This window comes from Bufo gargarizans, chromosome 4, assembly GCF_014858855.1.
Source record: "Bufo gargarizans isolate SCDJY-AF-19 chromosome 4, ASM1485885v1, whole genome shotgun sequence".
Taxonomy (NCBI): domain Eukaryota; kingdom Metazoa; phylum Chordata; class Amphibia; order Anura; family Bufonidae; genus Bufo; species Bufo gargarizans.
Genome location: NC_058083.1, coordinates 184,991,406 through 185,011,069, shown reverse-complemented (window position 1 = coordinate 185,011,069; position 19,664 = coordinate 184,991,406). Strand labels below are relative to the sequence as shown.

General features: G+C 46.6%; 1 protein-coding gene across 2 annotated transcripts in view; it reads left to right on the top strand.

Moving 5' to 3' along the window:
* WDR49 (WD repeat domain 49) overlaps positions 1-19,664 on the top strand; it is a 188,022-nt gene that overhangs the window by 46,055 nt on the left and 122,303 nt on the right. For both annotated transcript variants that reach the window (XM_044291706.1, XM_044291707.1), the window contains exons 7-8: positions 13,337-13,485; positions 13,713-13,946. In XM_044291706.1, the coding sequence (XP_044147641.1) occupies positions 13,337-13,485; positions 13,713-13,946 (383 nt within the window). The remainder of the gene's footprint in view (positions 1-13,336; positions 13,486-13,712; positions 13,947-19,664) is intronic.

The following is a 19,664-nucleotide window of genomic DNA, read 5'->3' as shown; positions in this document are numbered from 1 at the left end:
ATCATTCGTGTCTTGGGGTCCCCTATCTTATTTTTATTGAAAAAGGTGAGTCCCTTTTTAGGTATTTTCAAACTCTCAGAATATGATAGGGGATATTGGTGAGTATAGTCATTAATGTTATTATTATTGCTATTGTTGTGGATTAGGGGGCGGGGTTTGACCCGCTCCCAATTCCTAATTTTATTGGTGGAGTAATCAGTTAGGTCTCTTAGGAGCTTCTTACATTTCTCCCTGACGATATCATACTCAAAACGTCTAAGTTCCTCTCTTTTTCTTATCAGGGGATAGTTCAGGTAGGTCAGTGAGGTCAGCATACAGCTGATGAAAGGTTCCCTTTAAATGCAATGATGTTTGACATAGATACATCTGTATGGCAATTTTTAGTTAAAGGGAACCTGTCATGAGCATTTAGGCCCAAAACAGCCATCAAACTTATTTTCCAGGATGGTGACAGGCTCACAAAGACGTCCTTCTATATTCTGGAACATTTGGCCTAACACAGAATGTATTAAATTGACTATAAGGAGTCACAGGGGTGGAGCCACTCCTCAGAAGAGTCATTCTTGCAGGTTCTTCTACTGGGTTGATTTCCATCCCACAGACCGGGTAATTCATCCCAAGTCACCTCCAGTGGAATCCAGCACAGGCACAATAAAGCTAGGTGTACGGGCCTAAGCTAGATCCGCGCACTGTGCATGCATTGGATACCATCGGAGGTGGCTTGTGATGACCTTCAATCAAGCCAAAAGGGGCACAGGCCTGCATTCTTCTTCGGAGGAGTGGTTCCACCCACATGACTTCTTACAGGACATTTGAATACAGCTTTCAAAGTTCTTCTTCTGTGTTATCCTGAATCTCCCAGAAGGATATCACTGTGAACCTGTCATTGTCCTGAATAACAGACTGGTGGCGGTTTGGAGACCTAAATCCTGATAACAGGTTCATTTTAATGTACGTGATTAACTTAATTTTGTTGGAAACAGGGCCGTCTTTAATATTGATTGGACCCTGGGCAAAGATTTACTTGGGCCCCCTGGATCCCGCCTTCCCACACCTTAGCAGGCAATCACGCCCTCCACCACAACACACACACAAAAAATCCACACATCTGGTAGAATACAGTGAATGACTGTAAATACTTCCAGTTCTGAAGACTCCACCCACAGTATACAGCCCCCCCCCACAGTATACAGGCCCAACACAGTATACAGCCCCCCACAGTATACAGCCCCCCCACAGTATACAGCCCCCCCACAGTATACAGGCCCCCACAGTATACAGGCCCCCCCACAGTATACAGCCCCACACAGTATACAGCCCCCCCACAGTATACAGGCCCAACACAGTATACAGCCCCCCACAGTATACACCCCCCCCCCACAGTATACAGGCCCCCCACAGTATACAGGCCCCCCACAGTATACAAGCCCCCCACAGTATACAGGCCCCCCCACAGTATACAGCCCCACACAGTATACAGGCCCACCACAGTATACAGTCCCACACAGTATACAGTCCCACACAGTATACAGTCCCACACAGTATACAGGCCCCCCACAGTATACAGTCCCCCACACAGTATACAGCACCCCACTATATAGTAGTTTACAGTATATTAACATAACAGCCCCTGTCACCTTTTTCTGATGTAATCTTCACAAAAAAAAAGCTCCAAACTTCTACTGCAACACTCCTGTTAGGACCTGTGATGACCTCAAAGCCATGTGACCAGTAATATTGCTAGGTTACTGGTCACATGGTGATAATGTCATCTAAGGTCCTAGATCACATTCACAGCTCTAACAGTACGATGCCTGGACTCAGTGCTGGCAGGCATGGCATGGCAGTACCCCCTGCGTAGCTGACAGCCTGACACCAGGGGCAGTGGCTAACAGGGCTCAAGAGGCAGCTGACTTGGGCCCCCCAGGAGCAACTGGGCCCGGGGCAGCTGCCCCTTTTGCCCCTTGGTAAAGACAACCCTGGTTGGAGATTAGGGTCTGTTCACGTCTCGTTTTTGTTGTATATCAAGCAGAAATGTTTGTGAATAGAAAAAGGCATAGAAACGTATATACTTTTGACTTTATTTGAAATTTTTTATATTTATGTATGTTTTTTTGCAGGACAGAATAATGTAGCATACCACATTTTTCTGTCCCAGAAAAAAAAAACATAGAAATGTACGATATATGTTTTTTTTTTTACTTTGCAGTGAATGGGAGATGGATGGAAATGTAAGACAATACGTTTCCATCCGTTAAACGTATCTGTTTTTTTAATAATGCATTCAAATCTTCAAATCTTTATTTAAAAAAGAAAGATTTCACAAAAACCTGCATATTTAAATAAAACACACAAATGGATTGAAACGTAGGCACATCTGTCAAACATAAAAAAAAGGATAGATAACCACAAAATTGCATATATTTGTATACTTTTTTTTACTGTATGTCTAAAAGTATCCACTTGACGTACAGCAAAAACGAGACGTGAACAGCCCCTTAGGCTACTTTCACACTAGTGTTTTTTGCGAATCCGTCATGGATCTGCAAATATGCTTCTGTTACCATAATACAACCGACTGCATCCTTCATGATCCGGTTGTATTATGTTCTCTATAGCCATGACGGATCTGTCATGAACACCATTTAAAGTCAATGGGGGAACAATCCGTTTTTCTATTGTGTCAGAGAAAGCGGATCCATCCCCATTTACTCACATTGTGTGCCAGGACGGATCTGTCTTGCTCCGCACCATGTCGCGGACAGAAAAATGCTGCAGGCAGCGTTTTGGTGTTCGCCTCCAGAGCGGAATGGTGACAGAACGGAGGCAAACTGATGCATTCTGAGCGGATCTTTTTCCATTCAGAATGCATTAGGGCAAAACTGATCTGTTTTGGACCGCTTGTGAGAGCCCATAACGGATCTCACAAACGGAAAGCCAAAACGCCAGTGTGAAAGTAGCCTTACACTGTCAAGTATACAAAAAAGTATAGGATATTATGAGATATTGCATATTATGCCAAATTTATAAAAAACAAAATAGATGCACATCGCATAATATATTTAGTGCAGCTCACCTGGTATGTTAGATACTTTTCTGTTTGCTGCAGTGTAAGCCGTGTACCAGGGTGGGCTCCCCAGGATACAGCGTAGTCACAGACAAGGAAAGCGACACTGACACCAGCTTTATATACAAGAACAGAAACTTTACTTTGGAAACAGTAATAACACAAGTACAAACAGAATAAGTAATACCCCAGGCCCACAGTCACCGTCCCTGTCCGAGGGACAGGCCTAGCCTGTTGTCGCACACAGCAGAGCCTACAAGTCGTACTGTGCCGCTATAAAGGACACACCTAACCGTGGGCAGACGCAGCAGAGCCTGCAAGTCAATTACTGCGCTGCAGTCCAGTACAGTAAGGCCTAACAAAGCTATAACCATAACTAACTAGCTAATACAAGGCCTAGGCTAGTCTCTGTTACTTTAGGCGCCAAACAGTATAGTACAATCAGTAATCAGGTGTACTGATCTGCGTCCGTTCTGGGCCCTAGGATGCCACTTACCTGGTATGGCCACTAAGCTTTCAGCAACCTTGCTTGATTCATCATCTGCTTTACATACGCAGATCCCAGAGTGTGCTGACTGTGCGGCAACAGTGGCCTCTAGTACCCAGAATGCCAAATGACAGCTCCAATACAATTTAAACATAAACATTATACAAGCAGAGCTTATCCACAATCTCACAGCCGCATTGCTACTATAGATGTACACCAATATCCTGTACTATAAAATCATCATTTTACTCTCCTCCCCCTTAGTCAAGCATATTTCTCTCAGAGTCAACACTTATGAAAACTTATGTCAAAAACACGATACATTTTGAGCACTTTATAAACTCTATTTTAGTGACAATTTGCTATAGAAATCTTTCAGCATATTACGTCTCTTCCAATCACTATAAATTTGATAATCTTAACTGATAGGCTAGTAGGGATGAGCGAACTCGAACTGTATAGTTCGGGTTCGTACCGAATTTTGGGGTGTCCGTGACACGGACCCGAACCCGGACATTTTCGTAAAAGTTCGGGTTCGGTGTTCGTCGCTTTCTTGGCGCTTTTGTGACGCTTTCTTGGCGCTTTTTGAAAGGCTGCAAAGCAGCCAATCAACAAGCGTCATACTACTTGCCCCAAGAGGCCGTCACAGCCATGCCTACTATTGGCATGGCTGTGATTGGCCAGAGCACCATGTGACCCAGCCTCTATTTAAGCTGGAGTCACATAGCGCCGCCCGTCACTCTGCTCTGATTAGCGTAGGGAGAGGTTGCGGCTGCGACAGTAGGGCGAGATTAGGCAGATTAACTCCTCCAAAGGACTTGATTAATCGATCGATCTGCAGCTGTGCATCATTGAGCTGCTGAAATTCAAATGCTCACTGTTTTTAGGCTGCCCAGACCGTTTGTCAGTCACTTTTTTCTGGGGTGATCGGCGGCCATTTTGTGTCTTGTGCGGTGCTGCGACCAAGTGCATCCAAGCTGCGACCAAGTGCATTTAACCCTCAATGGTGTGGTTGTTTTTTGGCTAAAGCCTACATCAGGGTGAAGCTGTCACACCAAGTGCATTTAACCAGCAATAGTCTGTTTATTTTTTGGCCATATACTACATCAGGGGCAAGCTGCGCCTGTCACCAAGTGCATTTAACCCTCAATGGTGTGGTTGTTTTTTGGCTAAAGCCTACATCAGGGTGAAGCTGTCACACCAAGTGCATTTAACCAGCAATAGTCTGTTAATTTTTTGGCCATATACTAAATCAGGGGCAAGCTGCGCCCGTCACCAAGTGCATTTAACCAGCAATAGTCTGTTCATTTTTTGGCCATATACTACATCAGGGGCAAGCTGCGCCCGTCACCAAGTGCATTTAACCCTCAGTAGTGTGGTTGGTCAAGCTGTCACACCAAGTGCATTTAACCAGCAATAGTCTGTTCATTTTTTGGCCATATACTACATCAGGGGCAAGCTGCGCCCGTCACCAAGTGCATTTAACCCTCAGTAGTGTGGTTGGTCAAGCTGTCACACCAAGTGCATTTAACCAGCAATAGTCTGTTCATTTTTTGGCCATATACTACATCAGGGGCAAGCTGCGCCTGTCACCAAGTGCATTTAACCCTCAATGGTGTGGTTGTTTTTTGGCTAAAGCCTACATCAGGGTGAAGCTGTCACACCAAGTGCATTTAACCAGCAATAGTCTGTTCATTTTTTGGCCATATACTACATCAGGGGCAAGCTGCGCCCGTCACCAAGTGCATTGAACCCTCAGTAGTGTGGTTGGTCAAGCTGTCACACCAAGTGCATTTAACCAGCAATAGTGTGGTTATTTTTTGGCCATATCCCAGTCTAATTCTGTCACTAAATCCATACCGGTCACCCAGCGCCTAAATACTAGGCCTCAAATTTATATCCCGCTAAATCTGTCGTTACCGCTGTACTGTTGTGGCTGGGAAAGTTATTTAGTGTCCGTCAAAGCACATTTTTTGTTCAGGGTTGAAATACAATTCCCAATTTAGCAATTTCATAATTTAGTGGTTTCTGCTATATCAGAGCTATTTGAAATCTATCCCTAAAAGGGTATATAATATTCAAGGTGCACATAGGGTCATTCAGAATAACTTCACACACACGCTACTGTGCATTTCCAAGTCTAATTATGTCACTAAATCCATACCGGTCACCCAGCGCCTAAATACTAGGCCTCAAATTTATATCCCGCTAAATCTGTCGTTACCGCTGTACTGTTGTGGCTGGGAAAGTTATTTAGTGTCCGTCAAAGCACATTTTTTGTTCAGGGTTGAAATACAATTCCCAATTTAGCAATTTCATAATTTAGTGGTTTCTGCTATATCAGAGCTATTTGAAATCTATCCCTAAAAGGGTATATAATATTCAAGGTGCACATAGGGTCATTCAGAATAACTTCACACACACGCTACTGTGCATTTCCAAGTCTAATTCTGTCACTAAATCCATACCGGTCACCCAGCGCCTAAATACTAGGCCTCAAATTTATATCCCGCTAAATCTGTCGTTACCGCTGTCCTGTTGTGGATGGGCAAGTTATTTAGTGTCCGTCAAAGCACATTTTTTGTTCTGGGTTGAAATACAATTCCCAATTTAGCAATTTCATAATTTAGTGGTTTCTGCTATATCAGAGCTATTTGAAATCTATCCCTAAAAGGGTATATAATATTCAAGGTGCACATAGGGTCATTCAGAATAACTTCACACACACGCTACTGTGCATTTCCAAGTCTAATTCTGTCACTAAATCCATACCGGTCACCCAGCGCCTAAATAGTAGGCCTCAAATTTATATCCCACTAAATCTGTCATTACCGCTGTCCTGTTGTGGATGGGCAAGTTATTTAGTGTCCGCCAAAGCACATTTTTTGTTCTGGGTTGAAATACAATTCCCAATTTAGCAATTTCATAATTTAGTGGTTTCTGCTATATCAGAGCTATTTGAAATCTATCCCTAAAAGGGTATATAATATTCAAGGTGCACATAGGGTCATTCAGAATAACTTCACACACACGCTACTGTGCATTTCCAAGTCTAATTCTGTCACTAAATCCATACCGGTCACCCAGCGCCTAAATACTAGGCCTCAAATTTATATCCCGCCGAATTTGAATACAATACATTGGGCCAAATAATATTTTTGTTGTTGTGGTGAACCATAACAATGAGGAAAACATCTAGTAAGGGACGCGGACGTGGACATGGTCGTGGTGGTGTTAGTGGACCCTCTGGTGCTGTTCTGCCACATCCACACGTCCTAGTGTACCAACTACCTCAGGTCCCAGTAGCCGCCAGAATTTACAGCGATATATGGTGGGGCCCAATGCCGTTCTAAGGATGGTAAGGCCTGAGCAGGTACAGGCATTAGTCAATTGGGTGGCCGACAGTGGATCCAGCACGTTCACATTATCTCCCACCCAGTCTTCTGCAGAAAGCGCACAGATGGCGCCTGAAAACCAACCCCATCAGTCTGTCACATCACCCCCATGCATACCAGGGAAACTGTCTCAGCCTCAAGTTATGCAGCAGTCTCTTATGCTGTTTGAAGACTCCGCTGGCAGGGTTTCCCAAGGGCATCCACCTAGCTCTTCCCCAGCGGTGAAAGACATAGAATGCACTGACGCACAACCACTTATGTTTCCTGATGATGAGGACATGGGAATACCACCTCAGCATGTCTCTGATGATGACGAAACACAGGTGCCAACTGCTGCGTCTTTCTGCAGTGTGCAGACTGAACAAGAGGTCAGGGATCAAGACTGGGTGGAAGACGATGCAGGGGACGATGAGGTCCTAGACCCCACATGGAATGAAGGTCGTGCCACTGACTTTCACAGTTCGGAGGAAGAGGCAGTGGTGAGACCGAGCCAACAGCGTAGCAAAAGAGGGAGCAGTGGGCAAAAGCAGAACACCCGCCGCCAAGAGACTCCGCCTGCTACTGACCGCCGCCATCTGGGACCGAGCACCCCAAAGGCAGCTTCAAGGAGTTCCCTGGCATGGCACTTCTTCAAACAATGTGCTGACGACAAGACCCGAGTGGTTTGCACGCTGTGCCATCAGAGCCTGAAGCGAGGCATTAACGTTCTGAACCTGAGCACAACCTGCATGACCAGGCACCTGCATGCAAAGCATGAACTGCAGTGGAGTAAACACCTTAAAACCAAGGAAGTCACTCAGGCTCCCCCTGCTACCTCTTCTGCTGCTGCCGCCTCGGCCTCTTCCTCTGCCTCTGGAGGAACGTTGGCACCTGCCGCCCAGCAAACAGGGGATGTACCACCAACACCACCATTACCTCCGTCACCAAGCGTCTCAACCATGTCACACGGCAGCGTTCAGCTCTCCATCTCACAAACATTTGAGAGAAAGCGTAAATTCCCACCTAGCCACCCTCGATCCCTGGCCCTGAATGCCAGCATTTCTAAACTACTGGCCTATGAAATGCTGTCATTTAGGCTGGTGGACACAGACAGCTTCAAACAGCTCATGTCGCTTGCTGTCCCACAGTATGTTGTTCCCAGCCGCCACTACTTCTCCAAGAGAGCCGTGCCTTCCCTGCACAACCAAGTATCCGATAAAATCAAGTGTGCACTGCGCAACGCCATCTGTAGCAAGGTCCACCTAACCACAGATACGTGGACCAGTAAGCACGGCCAGGGACGCTATATCTCCCTAACTGCACACTGGGTAAATGTAGTGGCAGCTGGGCCCCAGGCGGAGAGCTGTTTAGCGCACGTCCTTCCGCCGCCAAGGATCGCAGGGCAACATTCTTTGCCTCCTGTTGCCACCTCCTCCTTCTCGGCTTCCTCCTCCTCTTCTTCCACCTGCTCATCCAGTCAGCCACACACCTTCACCACCAACTTCAGCACAGCCCGGGGTAAACGTCAGCAGGCCATTCTGAAACTCATATGTTTGGGGGACAGGCCCCACACCGCACAGGAGTTGTGGCGTGGTATAGAACAACAGACCGACGAGTGGTTGCTGCCGGTGAGCCTCAAGCCCGGCCTGGTGGTGTGTGATAATGGGCGAAATCTCGTTGCAGCTCTGGGACTAGCCAATTTGACGCACATCCCTTGCTTGGCGCATGTGCTGAATTTGGTGGTGCAGAAGTACATTCACAACTACCCCGACATGTCAGAGCTGCTGCATAAAGTGCGGGCCGTCTGTTCGCGCTTCCGGCGTTCACATCCTGCTGCTGCTCGCCTGTCTGCGCTACAGCGTAACTTCGGCCTTCCCGCTCACCGCCTCATATGCGACGTGCCCACCAGGTGGAACTCCACCTTGCACATGCTGGACAGACTGTGCGAGCAGCAGCAGGCCATAGTGGAGTTTCAGCTGCAGCACGCACGGGTCAGTCGCACTACAGAACAGCACCACTTCACCACCAATGACTGGGCCTCCATGCGAGACCTGTGTGCCCTGTTGCGCTGTTTCGAGTACTCCACCAACATGGCCAGTGGCGATGACGCCGTTATCAGCGTTACAATACCACTTCTATGTCTCCTTGAGAAAACACTTAGGGCGATGATGGAAGAGGAGGTGGCCCAGGAGGAGGAGGAGGAGGAAGAGGGGTCATTTTTAGCACTTTCAGGCCAGTCTCTTCGAAGTGACTCAGAGGGAGGTTTTTGGCAATAGCAGAGGCCAGGTACAAATGTGGCCAGCCAGGGCCCACTACTGGAGGACGAGGAGGACAAGGATGAGGTGGAGGAGGATGAGGATGAAGCATGGTCACAGCGGGGTGGCACCCAACGCAGCTCGGGTCCATCACTAGTGCGTGGCTGGGGGGAAAGGCAGGACAATGACGATACGCCTCCCACAGAGGACAGCTTGTCCTTACCCCTGGGCAGCCTGGCACACATGAGCGACTACATGCTGCAGTGCCTGTGCAACGACAGCAGAGTTGCCCACATTTTAACCTGTGCGGACTACTGGGTTGCCACCCTGCTGGATCCACGCTACAAAGACAATGTGCCCACCTTACTTCCTGCACTGGAGCGTGATAGGAAGATGCGCGAGTACAAGCTCACGATGGTAGACGCGCTACTGAGAGCATTCCCAAATGTCACAGGGGAACAAGTGGAAGCCCAAGGCCAAGGCAGAGGAGGAGCAAGAGGTCGCCAAGGCAGCTGTGTCACGGCCAGCTCCTCTGAGGGCAGGGTTAGCATGGCAGAGATGTGGAAAACTTTTGTCAACACGCCACAGCTAACTGCACCACCACCTGATACGCAACGTGTTAGCAGGAGGCAACATTTCACTAACATGGTGGAACAGTACGTGTGCACACCCCTCCACGTACTGACTGATGGTTCGGCCCCATTCAACTTCTGGGTCTCTAAATTGTCCACGTGGCCAGAGCTAGCCTTTTATGCCTTGGAGGTGCTGGCCTGCCCGGCGGCCAGCGTTTTGTCTGAACGTGTATTCAGCACGGCAGGGGGCGTCATTACAGACAAACGCAGCCGCCTGTCTACAGCCAATGTGGACAAGCTGACGTTCATAAAAATGAACCAGGCATGGATCCCACAGGACCTGTCCGTCCCTTGTCCAGATTAGACATTAACTACCTCCTCTTAACCATATATTATTGGACTCCAGGGCACTCCCTCATTCAATCCTATTTTTATTTTCATTTTACCATTATATTGCGAGGCTACCCAAAGTTGAATGAACCTCTCCTCTGTCTGGGTGCCGGGGCCTAAATATATGCCAATGGACTGTTCCAATGTTGGGTGACGTGAAGCCTGATTCTCTGCTATGACATGCAGACTAATTCTCTGCTGACATGAAGACAGATTCTCTGTTACGGGACCTCTCTCCTCTGCCTGGGTGCTGGGCCTAAATATCTGACAATGGACTGTTGCAGTGGTGGCTGACGTGAAGCCTGATTTTCTGCTATGACATGCAGACTGATTCTCTGCTGACATGAAGCCAGATCCTCTGTTACGGGACCTCACGTGAAGCCTGATTCTCTGCTATGACATGCAGACTAATTCTCTGCTGACATGAAGACAGATTCTCTGTTACGGGACCTCTCTCCTCTGCCTGGGTGCTGGGCCTAAATATCTGACAATGGACTGTTGCAGTGGTGGCTGACGTGAAGCCTGATTTTCTGCTATGACATGCAGACTGATTCTCTGCTGACATGAAGCCAGATCCTCTGTTACGGGACCTCTCTCCTCTGCCTGTGTGCTGGGCCTAAATATATGCCAATGGACTGTTGCAGTGTTCGCTGACGTGAAGCCTCATTCTCTGCTATGACATGAAGACTGATTCTCTGCTGACATGAAGCCAGATCCTCTGTTACGGGACCTCTCTCCTCTGCCTGGGTGCTGGGCCTAAATTTATAAAAATGGACTCTTACAGTGGTGGGTGACGTGAAGCCTGATTCTCTGCTATGACATGAAGACTGATTCTCTGCTGACATGAAGCCAGATTGTCTGTTACGGGACCTCTCTCCTCTGCCTGGGTGCTGGGCCTAAATATATGCCAATGGACTGTTGCAGTGGTGGCTGACGTGAAGCCTCATTCTCTGCTATGACATGCAGACTAATTCTCTGCTGACATGAAGCCAGATTGTCTGTTACGGGACCTCTCTCCTCTGCCTGGGTGCTGGGCCTAAATTTATGAAAATGGACTGTTGCAGTGGTGGGTGACGTGAAGCCTGATTCTCTGCTATGATATGAAGACTGATTCTCTTCTGACATGAAGCCAGATCCTCTGTTACGGGACCTCTCTCCTCTGCCTGGGTGCTGGGCCTAAATATCTGACAATGGACTGTTGCATTGGTGGCTGACGTGAAGCCTGATTCTCTGCTATGACATGCAGACTAATTCTCTGCTGACATGAAGCCAGATTGTCTGTTACGGGACCTCTCTCCTCTGCCTGGGTGCTGGGCCTAAATATCTGACAATGGACTGTTGCATTGGTGGCTGATGTGAAGCCTGATTCTCTGCTATGACATGCAGACTAATTCTCTGCTGACATGAAGCCAGATTGTCTGTTACGGGACCTCTCTCCTCTGCCTGGGTGCTGGGCCTAAATTTATGAAAATGGACTCTTACAGTGGTGGGTGACGTGAAGCCTGATTCTCTGCTATGACATGAAGACTGATTCTATGCTGACATGAAGCCAGATTGTCTGTTACGGGACCTCTCTTCTCTGCCTGGGTGCTGGGCCTAAATATATGCCAATGGACTGTTGCAGTGGTGGCTGACGTGAAGCCTCATTCTCTGCTATGACATGCAGACTAATTCTCTGCTGACATGAAGCCAGATTGTCTGTTACGGGACCTCTCTCCTCTGCCTGGGTGCTGGGCCTAAATTTATGAAAATGGACTCTTACAGTGGTGGGTGACGTGAAGCCTGATTCTCTGCTATGACATGAAGACTGATTCTCTGCTGACATGAAGCCAGATTGTCTGTTACGGGACCTCTCTCCTCTGCCTGGGTGCTGGGCCTAAATTTATGAAAATGGACTCTTACAGTGGTGGGTGACGTGAAGCCTGATTCTCTGCTATGACATGAAGACTGATTCTCTGCTGACATGAAGCCAGATTGTCTGTTACGGGAACTCTCTCCTCTGCCTGGGTGCTGGGCCTAAATTTATGAAAATGGACTCTTACAGTGGTGGGTGACGTGAAGCCTGATTCTCTGCTATGACATGAAGACTGATTCTCTGCTGACATGAAGCCAGATTGTCTGTTACGGGACCTCTCTCCTCTGCCTGGGTGCTGGGCCTAAATATATGCCTATGGACTGTTGCAGTGGTGGCTGACGTGAAGCCTCATTCTCTGCTATGACATGCAGACTAATTCTCTGCTGACATGAAGCCAGATTGTCTGTTACGGGACCTCTCTCCTCTGCCTGGGTGCTGGGCCTAAATATCTGACAATGGACTGTTGCATTGGTGGCTGACGTGAAGCCTGATTCTCTGCTATGACATGCAGACTAATTCTCTGCTGACATGAAGCCAGATTGTCTGTTACGGGACCTCTCTCCTCTGCCTGGGTGCTGGGCCTAAATTTATGAAAATGGACTCTTACAGTGGTGGGTGACGTGAAGCCTGATTCTCTGCTATGACATGAAGACTGATTCTCTGCTGACATGAAGCCAGATTGTCTGTTACGGGACCTCTCTCCTCTGCCTGGGTGCTGGGCCTAAATTTATGAAAATGGACTCTTACAGTGGTGGGTGACGTGAAGCCTGATTCTCTGCTATGACATGAAGACTGATTCTCTGCTGACATGAAGCCAGATTGTCTGTTACGGGACCTCTCGCCTCTGCCTGGGTGCCGGGGCCTAAATATCTGAGAATGGACTGTTCCAGTGGTGGGTGATGGGAAGCCAGATTCTCTGCTATGGGACCTCTCTCCAATTGATTTTGGTTAATTTTTATTTATTTAATTTTTATTTTAATTCATTTCCCTATCCACATTTGTTTGCAGGGGATTTACCTACATGTTGCTGCCTTTTGCAGCCCTCTAGCCCTTTCCTGGGCTGTTTTACAGCCGTTTTAGTGCCGAAAAGTTCGGGTCCCCATTGACTTCAATGGGGTTCGGGTTCGGGACGAAGTTCGGATCGGGTTTGGATCCCGAACCCGAACATTTTCGGGAAGTTCGGCCGAACTTCTCGAACCCGAACATCCAGGTGTTCGCTCAACTCTATAGGCTAGTAATATTGAATGCATGCATATCAAGTATAGATATGAAAAATCTGCAATCTTAGTTTCCACCATTGTATTATTATTATTGTTGTTATTTTATTTTCTAATAGCAACTGCTGGAATCGATCACAAGATTTGTCTCTGGAACCCCTATGTCGTCTCCAAACCCACTGGAATTCTGCAAGGCAACATGGCCAGTGTGATCACTGTCAAATTCATTGCTAGTCGCAAACAGCTGTTTAGCTTCTCTAAAGACAAGGTGAGAATACCCAGTAATAATAGTGGGAGTTATGAATGAAATATGTGTTTATAATGTATTTGTCTCTGTCATCTCTTTGTTACTGTTGTTTTTGCTCATAAGAAGGTAAGACTTTTTCTCCCATCCCAGGGTCTTCAGTATGCTATATGTACATGACACTAGAGCTCTGTGAATCGCTGTCAGGACCTTGCATGTGATTTACAACTGCAGTGTATAATGTCTTGCAGGTGCTGAGGGTGTGGGACATACATCATCAGGTGTGCATACAACGCATAGCTGGAATCTTCCCCAAAACCCTGGAATTTCAAATGTCCTTCTATTTCTATGAGCCCCATGGACGTCTATTTCTGTCCTTCAACAACCAGCTGTCAGTACTGGAGATGAAGAAGGAGGCCAGTAAAAGAGTTACAAGCCATGAGAAGCCAGTGACGTGCGTGCTGTACAATGCTACGTTCAAGCAGGTACAGTACACTTCAAATCCAAGAATCACATTTACAGTATTTAAACCCAGAGCTGCTGGGCTTTGTAGAAAACCGGTATATCCGATTAAGGGCTTGTTCTCACGACCGCATGTCTTTTTCAGTGTTTTGCGGGCCGTTTTTCCCGTCTCTGTTTTCCAGTTTTTTTTTTCAGTAGTGTTTCCGGTTCCGTTCCATTTTTCCGTTACGTTTTTTCCGTATGGCATACACAGTATACAGTAATTATATAGAAAAAATTGGGCTGGACATAACATTTTCAATCGATGGTTGCGCCAAAACGGAACGAATACAGAAGACATATGGAGTACATTCCGTATGTGTTCTGTTTTTTTTGCGGACCCATTGACTTGAATGGAGCCACTGAACATGATTTGCGGGCAATAATAGGACATGTTCTATCTTTGAACGGAAAAACGGAAATACGGAAACGGAATGCATACGGAGTACATTCCGGGTTTTTTGCGGAACCGTTGAAATGAATGGTTCCGTATACGGACCATATACAGAACTCAAAAACGGCCCGTAAACGGAACGCAAAAAACTTTAGTGTGAACGAGCCCTAAGGGGCCATGCACACGTCTGTATTAGGCCTCGTTCACATTTCCATGTCTGTTTCATCCGTGAAGGATTCGTGCTTGGTCCGTGTGTTCATTTTTTGCGCGCTGTGTGTTGAAAATGTATTTCAAAAGCATCTCCTATCAGTGGTCACTGATAGACTAAACACGGATGCCATCTGTATTCTATTCTTGATTTTCACAGACCCGTAGACTTCAGTTGGCATGTTTGTTCCCCATTACAGACCAAAGTAGTTCATGTCTCATTTTTTTTCACTGACCCACGGTACTGTGTGAACAAACATTTTAAAATCAATGGGTTTGTGTCCTGTCCCCAGAAAATGTCGGTCAGCACATATCAGTGAAAAACGGAAATGTGAATGAGGCTTTACAGATCCATAATACAGTGGTCATAGCTTGCTTGTGGCGCAGGTCCTTTCAGCAGAAAATGAACATTTCAGGTGTAATGTGTGCCAGGTGCAGCTATTGTATGGGGACACGGAGGTCTCATCTGTGACATGCCCTCTCCCACACACTCCGTCCACTTTTTGTAAAAGTGGTAGTGGTGTCGGAAAAAAGGTAAAAGTGACACATTTTGGAGCAAAATGTTCCACTTTTCAGTTTTCTGTCGACAGTGACAGATCCCCCCATAGAGTATAGTGGGTTTAAATGCTGCTTGGAAATTTTCTAATATTTGATTTCTGTTTCTGTCAGACTGAGCAGTGCCACATTCTAGATGTTGTGAAGAGTAGAATAATATCTACATTTTTTTCTTCAGTTGTGACCGGTAAAATGATGTCAAGACAGGAACATAAACATTTAGTGATTTACTGCATATTATGTGATTATCCATAAACTTCTTGCATACAGTGTAGCAATTCAATTAGGTTGTGTTCTTTTTTATATACAGTTTGAAAGCTGTTTTAATCTGGAGCAGTGATTCACAAAGAGACTGTTCTGGAACTTAATGGTTGCATTTACTCATTTAAAAAGCTGAAGCCTATTGTCTTTTTACAGCCCAAATATATTTTGCTAGAGAAGGTCTTGGATTTATTCAGAACCATTGCACATAAGAGGTTAAAGTCAATATACAGTTAAAGGGAAATTCCATTTTCAGCATTTTGGTTTAACTCAACATAGTATCTTTCAAATAATTTACTGTTTTTGTACTGACTTTTAAGTGGTGTGAGTGGCTTTTTCATCAATGTTTCTGTTAGGCTACACTCACAATTTGCAGAATTGCTGCAGTTTTGGTGCAGATTTGCTTGCAATATTTGCCTGTAGAAAACGAGTGGCACTTTCCAGTGGTGCTTTCCTGGCTTCCTTGGCCGTTCCCATGCTGGTCTCTGTAAAACCCAGACTCCTACAATGTCATTTCGTCCTATGTAACTGTTGTATAAGACTACTGTATTAGGGCTCGTTCACTCGACCGTTGGTGTCCCGTGCCAGCGCTGTGAACCGCAAATTGCGGTCCGCAATGCACGGGCACCTTCCTTGTTGGCAGGTGCATGGAGATCACAGACACATTCATTTGAATGGGTCCGCGATTCCTCCGTTACGCAAAAAGATAGAGCATGTTGAAATAAATGGGTCCACATCCGTGATGCGGAATGACAACGGAACAATGCCCGTGTATTGCGGATCCGCAAATTCTGTCCGCAATGCGGGAACGGGACACCAATGGTCGTGTGAACGACCCCTTATGCTGTGGACTTGCCATACAAAAATCTACACAAGAAACCCATGCATAATATACACAATATATGCATGCAACCATAAAGGGGTCCAGGATTTTTTATTTGCAACCCCCCCTCCCCCATCCAGCAGTTGCTGTAAATGAATCTATACTTACCTGCTCCTCACCTTTATATTCCAGGCTGTCTTCACTGTATTTCCAGTTCCCATCTCTCAAATTTCACACGGATGAGGTAACGTGTGCCGCATCAGCCAATGACTGGCTTCAGCGGGGACATGTCCCCAAGCGGCTTGTGACCCTGCAGTAATTTATCGATTGGGGACACTTCATCACTGAGGCCAGTCATTACTGCAGCAGCGCACGTGAACCCATCCATGCGGAAGTTGACAGACAGGGACTAGAAGTCCAGTGAAGTGAACAAAACTGGAACAGTGAGGCAAGGAGCAAGTAAATGTAGATTTCTTAACAAGACCTGCTGGGTGGGAGGTGAATTTAGAAAAAAATAATAATCCTGGACTTCCCTTTTAAAGTCTATGGTAATTAATTGGTTCCAATAGTTGTCCCATTAGTTGTTTTTGTTTGTGTAATTTTTCTTGATTATCAGTGGCAAATGCTACATTTACATTATCCTCTCCTGACAATGAAAATGTGCAGTATTACGCACGATATGAATAATTGTCCATCTGAAAAATCATTTTCAAGAGTGTTTTATTTATTTTGCTATAACCACTTTGATATGAAACAGACTTATTCTAGGATAATGCAGTGGTGCAAAGCGGTATACAAAAATTAGGTTTGAAGTGCACATACTTCTGGTTTTATTTGGATAACTGATGCAGCCTCCAGGCTTCTTTTATTATTTTGTAGAAGTGCAATCATAGTAGTAACTAGGGATGAGCGGACCCGTGGATGTTCGGGTTTGCCGGGTTCGGCCAAAGTTCGTGTCAAATTTCGGGTTCGACCTGAACCCCATTGAGGTGAATAGGGACCTGAACTTTGGTGCACTGAGGCTACTTTCACTCTTGCGGCAAAGTGATCCGGCAAGCAGTTCCGTCGCCGGAACTGCCTGCCGGATTCGGCAAAACGTATGTCAACTGATGGCATTTGTAAGACTGATCAGGATCCTGATCAGTATTACAGGGAACCTGTCACCGAGATTTTGTGTATAGAGCTGAGGACATGGGTTGCTAGATGGCCGCTAGCACATCCGCAATACCCAGTCCCCATAGCTCTGTGTGCTTTTATTGTGTAAAAAAAAAACTATTTGATACATATGCAAATTAACCTGAGGTGAGTCCTGTACGTGAGATGAGTCAGGGACAGGACTCATCTCAGGATAATTTGCATATGTATCAAATCATTTTTTTTCCACAATAAAAGCACACAGAGCTATGGCGACTGGATATTGCGGATGTGCTAGCGGCCATCTAGTAACCCATGTCCTCAGCTCTATGCACAAAATCCCGGTGACAGGTTCCCTTTAAAAATGTCTAATCAGTCAGAAAAATGCATTGAAATTCCAGATCCGTCTATCCAGTGTCATCTGGCAAAACGGCACTAATACATTCCTTACATTTCGGCAAGTCTTCGTTTTTTTTGGCCGGAGATAATACCGTAGCATGCTGCGGTTTTATCTTTTGCCTGATCAGTCAAAATGACTGAATGGAAGACATCCTGATGCATCCTGAAAGGATTGCTCTCCATTCAGAATGCATGGGGATATACCTGATCAGTTCTTTTCCAGCATTGAGCTCTTTTGACGGAACTCAGTGCCTGAAAAGAAAAACGCTAGTGTCAAAGTACCCTAAAATGGCTTTATAATAGTCATAGTAAGGGCTAGAGGGCTGCAAAAGGAAGAAAAATGGGGGTAAGAGCAGCACAGTTGCCCTGCATAAAAATGTGGATAGGGAAATGACTTAAAATAACATAGAATAGAAAAAAATTGAAAATATGAATCTTGAACTAGGAGGCGGAGGTCAAAGTGGAGTAGGAGGTTGAGGAGGAGGGGGTGGATGTGGCAGTGTAGGTGAAAGCGGCGGTGGAGGAGGAGGTAGCCAACACTGTTTTTGTTGTTTTAAATTTATTTATTTAAATTTTATTTATTTATTTGTTACAAATTTGGGAAGACCCCAAAACATTGGGAAAAAGAAAAGAGAATACAAAGAGAAAGTGCGCTGGAGTGTTACAATGGCTGGGTGCGTCCGGTATACTTGTCTAATCAGCAAAGTCCTGTGGGATCCCTGCCTGGTTCATTTTAATGAATGTGAGCTTGTCCACGTTGGCTGTGGACAGGCGGCTGTGCTTGTCTGTGATAAAGCCCCCTGCCATCCTAAACACAGGTTCAGATAATACCTTGGCTGCAGGGCAGGCCAGCACCTCCAAGGCATAAAGGGCAAGCTCAGGCTATGTGCCCAATTTGGAGATCCAGAAGTTGAAGGGGGCATACCCATCAGTCAGTACGTGTAGGCATGTGCACACATACTGCTCCACCATGTTGGTGAAATGCTGCCTCCTGCTAAGACGTTCCATATCAGCTGGTGGTGCTTGTTGTTGTGGTGTTCTGACAAAGCTTTTCCACATTTCGGCCATGCTAACCCTTCTGAGGTGCTGGTGGTGCCCCAGCTGCGTTGGCAACTTCTTTCTCCTCCTCCTCTGCTTTTGCCTTGTGCTTCCACTAAGCCCCCGTTGTCAGGTGTGAATGCCATCAGCAGTGCGCCTACCAGCGTGCGCTTGTACTCGCGCAGCTTCCGATCACACTCCAGTGACGGAATTAAAGACAGCATGTTGTCCTTGTAGCGGGGATTCAGCAGGGTGGCCACCCAGTAATCAGCACTGGTTAGAATGTGGGCAACTCAGAGGTCATTGAGCAGGCACTGCAGCATGTAGTCACTCATGTGTGCCAGGCTGCCCAGAGGCAACGACAAGCTATCCTCTGTGGGAGATGTATCGTCTGTGTCCTCTGAATCCCCCCAGCCATGCTCCATTGATGCCCATAAGCTGCTTTGGGTGCCACCCTGCTGTGAACATGGTTCCTCCTCCTCATCATCCTCCTCCTCATTCTGCAGAACTGTGCACTGGCTGGACAGTTGTGTACCTGGCCTCTGTTGGTGCAGGAACCCACCCTCCGAGCCACTTGTGAATGACTGGCCTGATAACCGTAGAAATTATCCCGCTCCCTCCTCCTCTTCCTCATGTGCCAAATCCTCTTCCATCATTGCCCGAAGTGTTTTTTCAAGGACACATAGAAGTGGGATAGTAACGCTGAGGACTGGGTCATCGGCAGTGGCCAAGTTGATGGAGTACTTGAAACAGCGCAACACAGCACACACGTCCAGCATGGAGGCCCACTCGTTGGTGGGGAAGTGGTGCTGTTCCGCAGAGCAACTCACTCGTGCGTGCTGCAGCTGAAACTCCACTATCGCCTGCTGCTGCTCGCACAGTCTCTCCAGC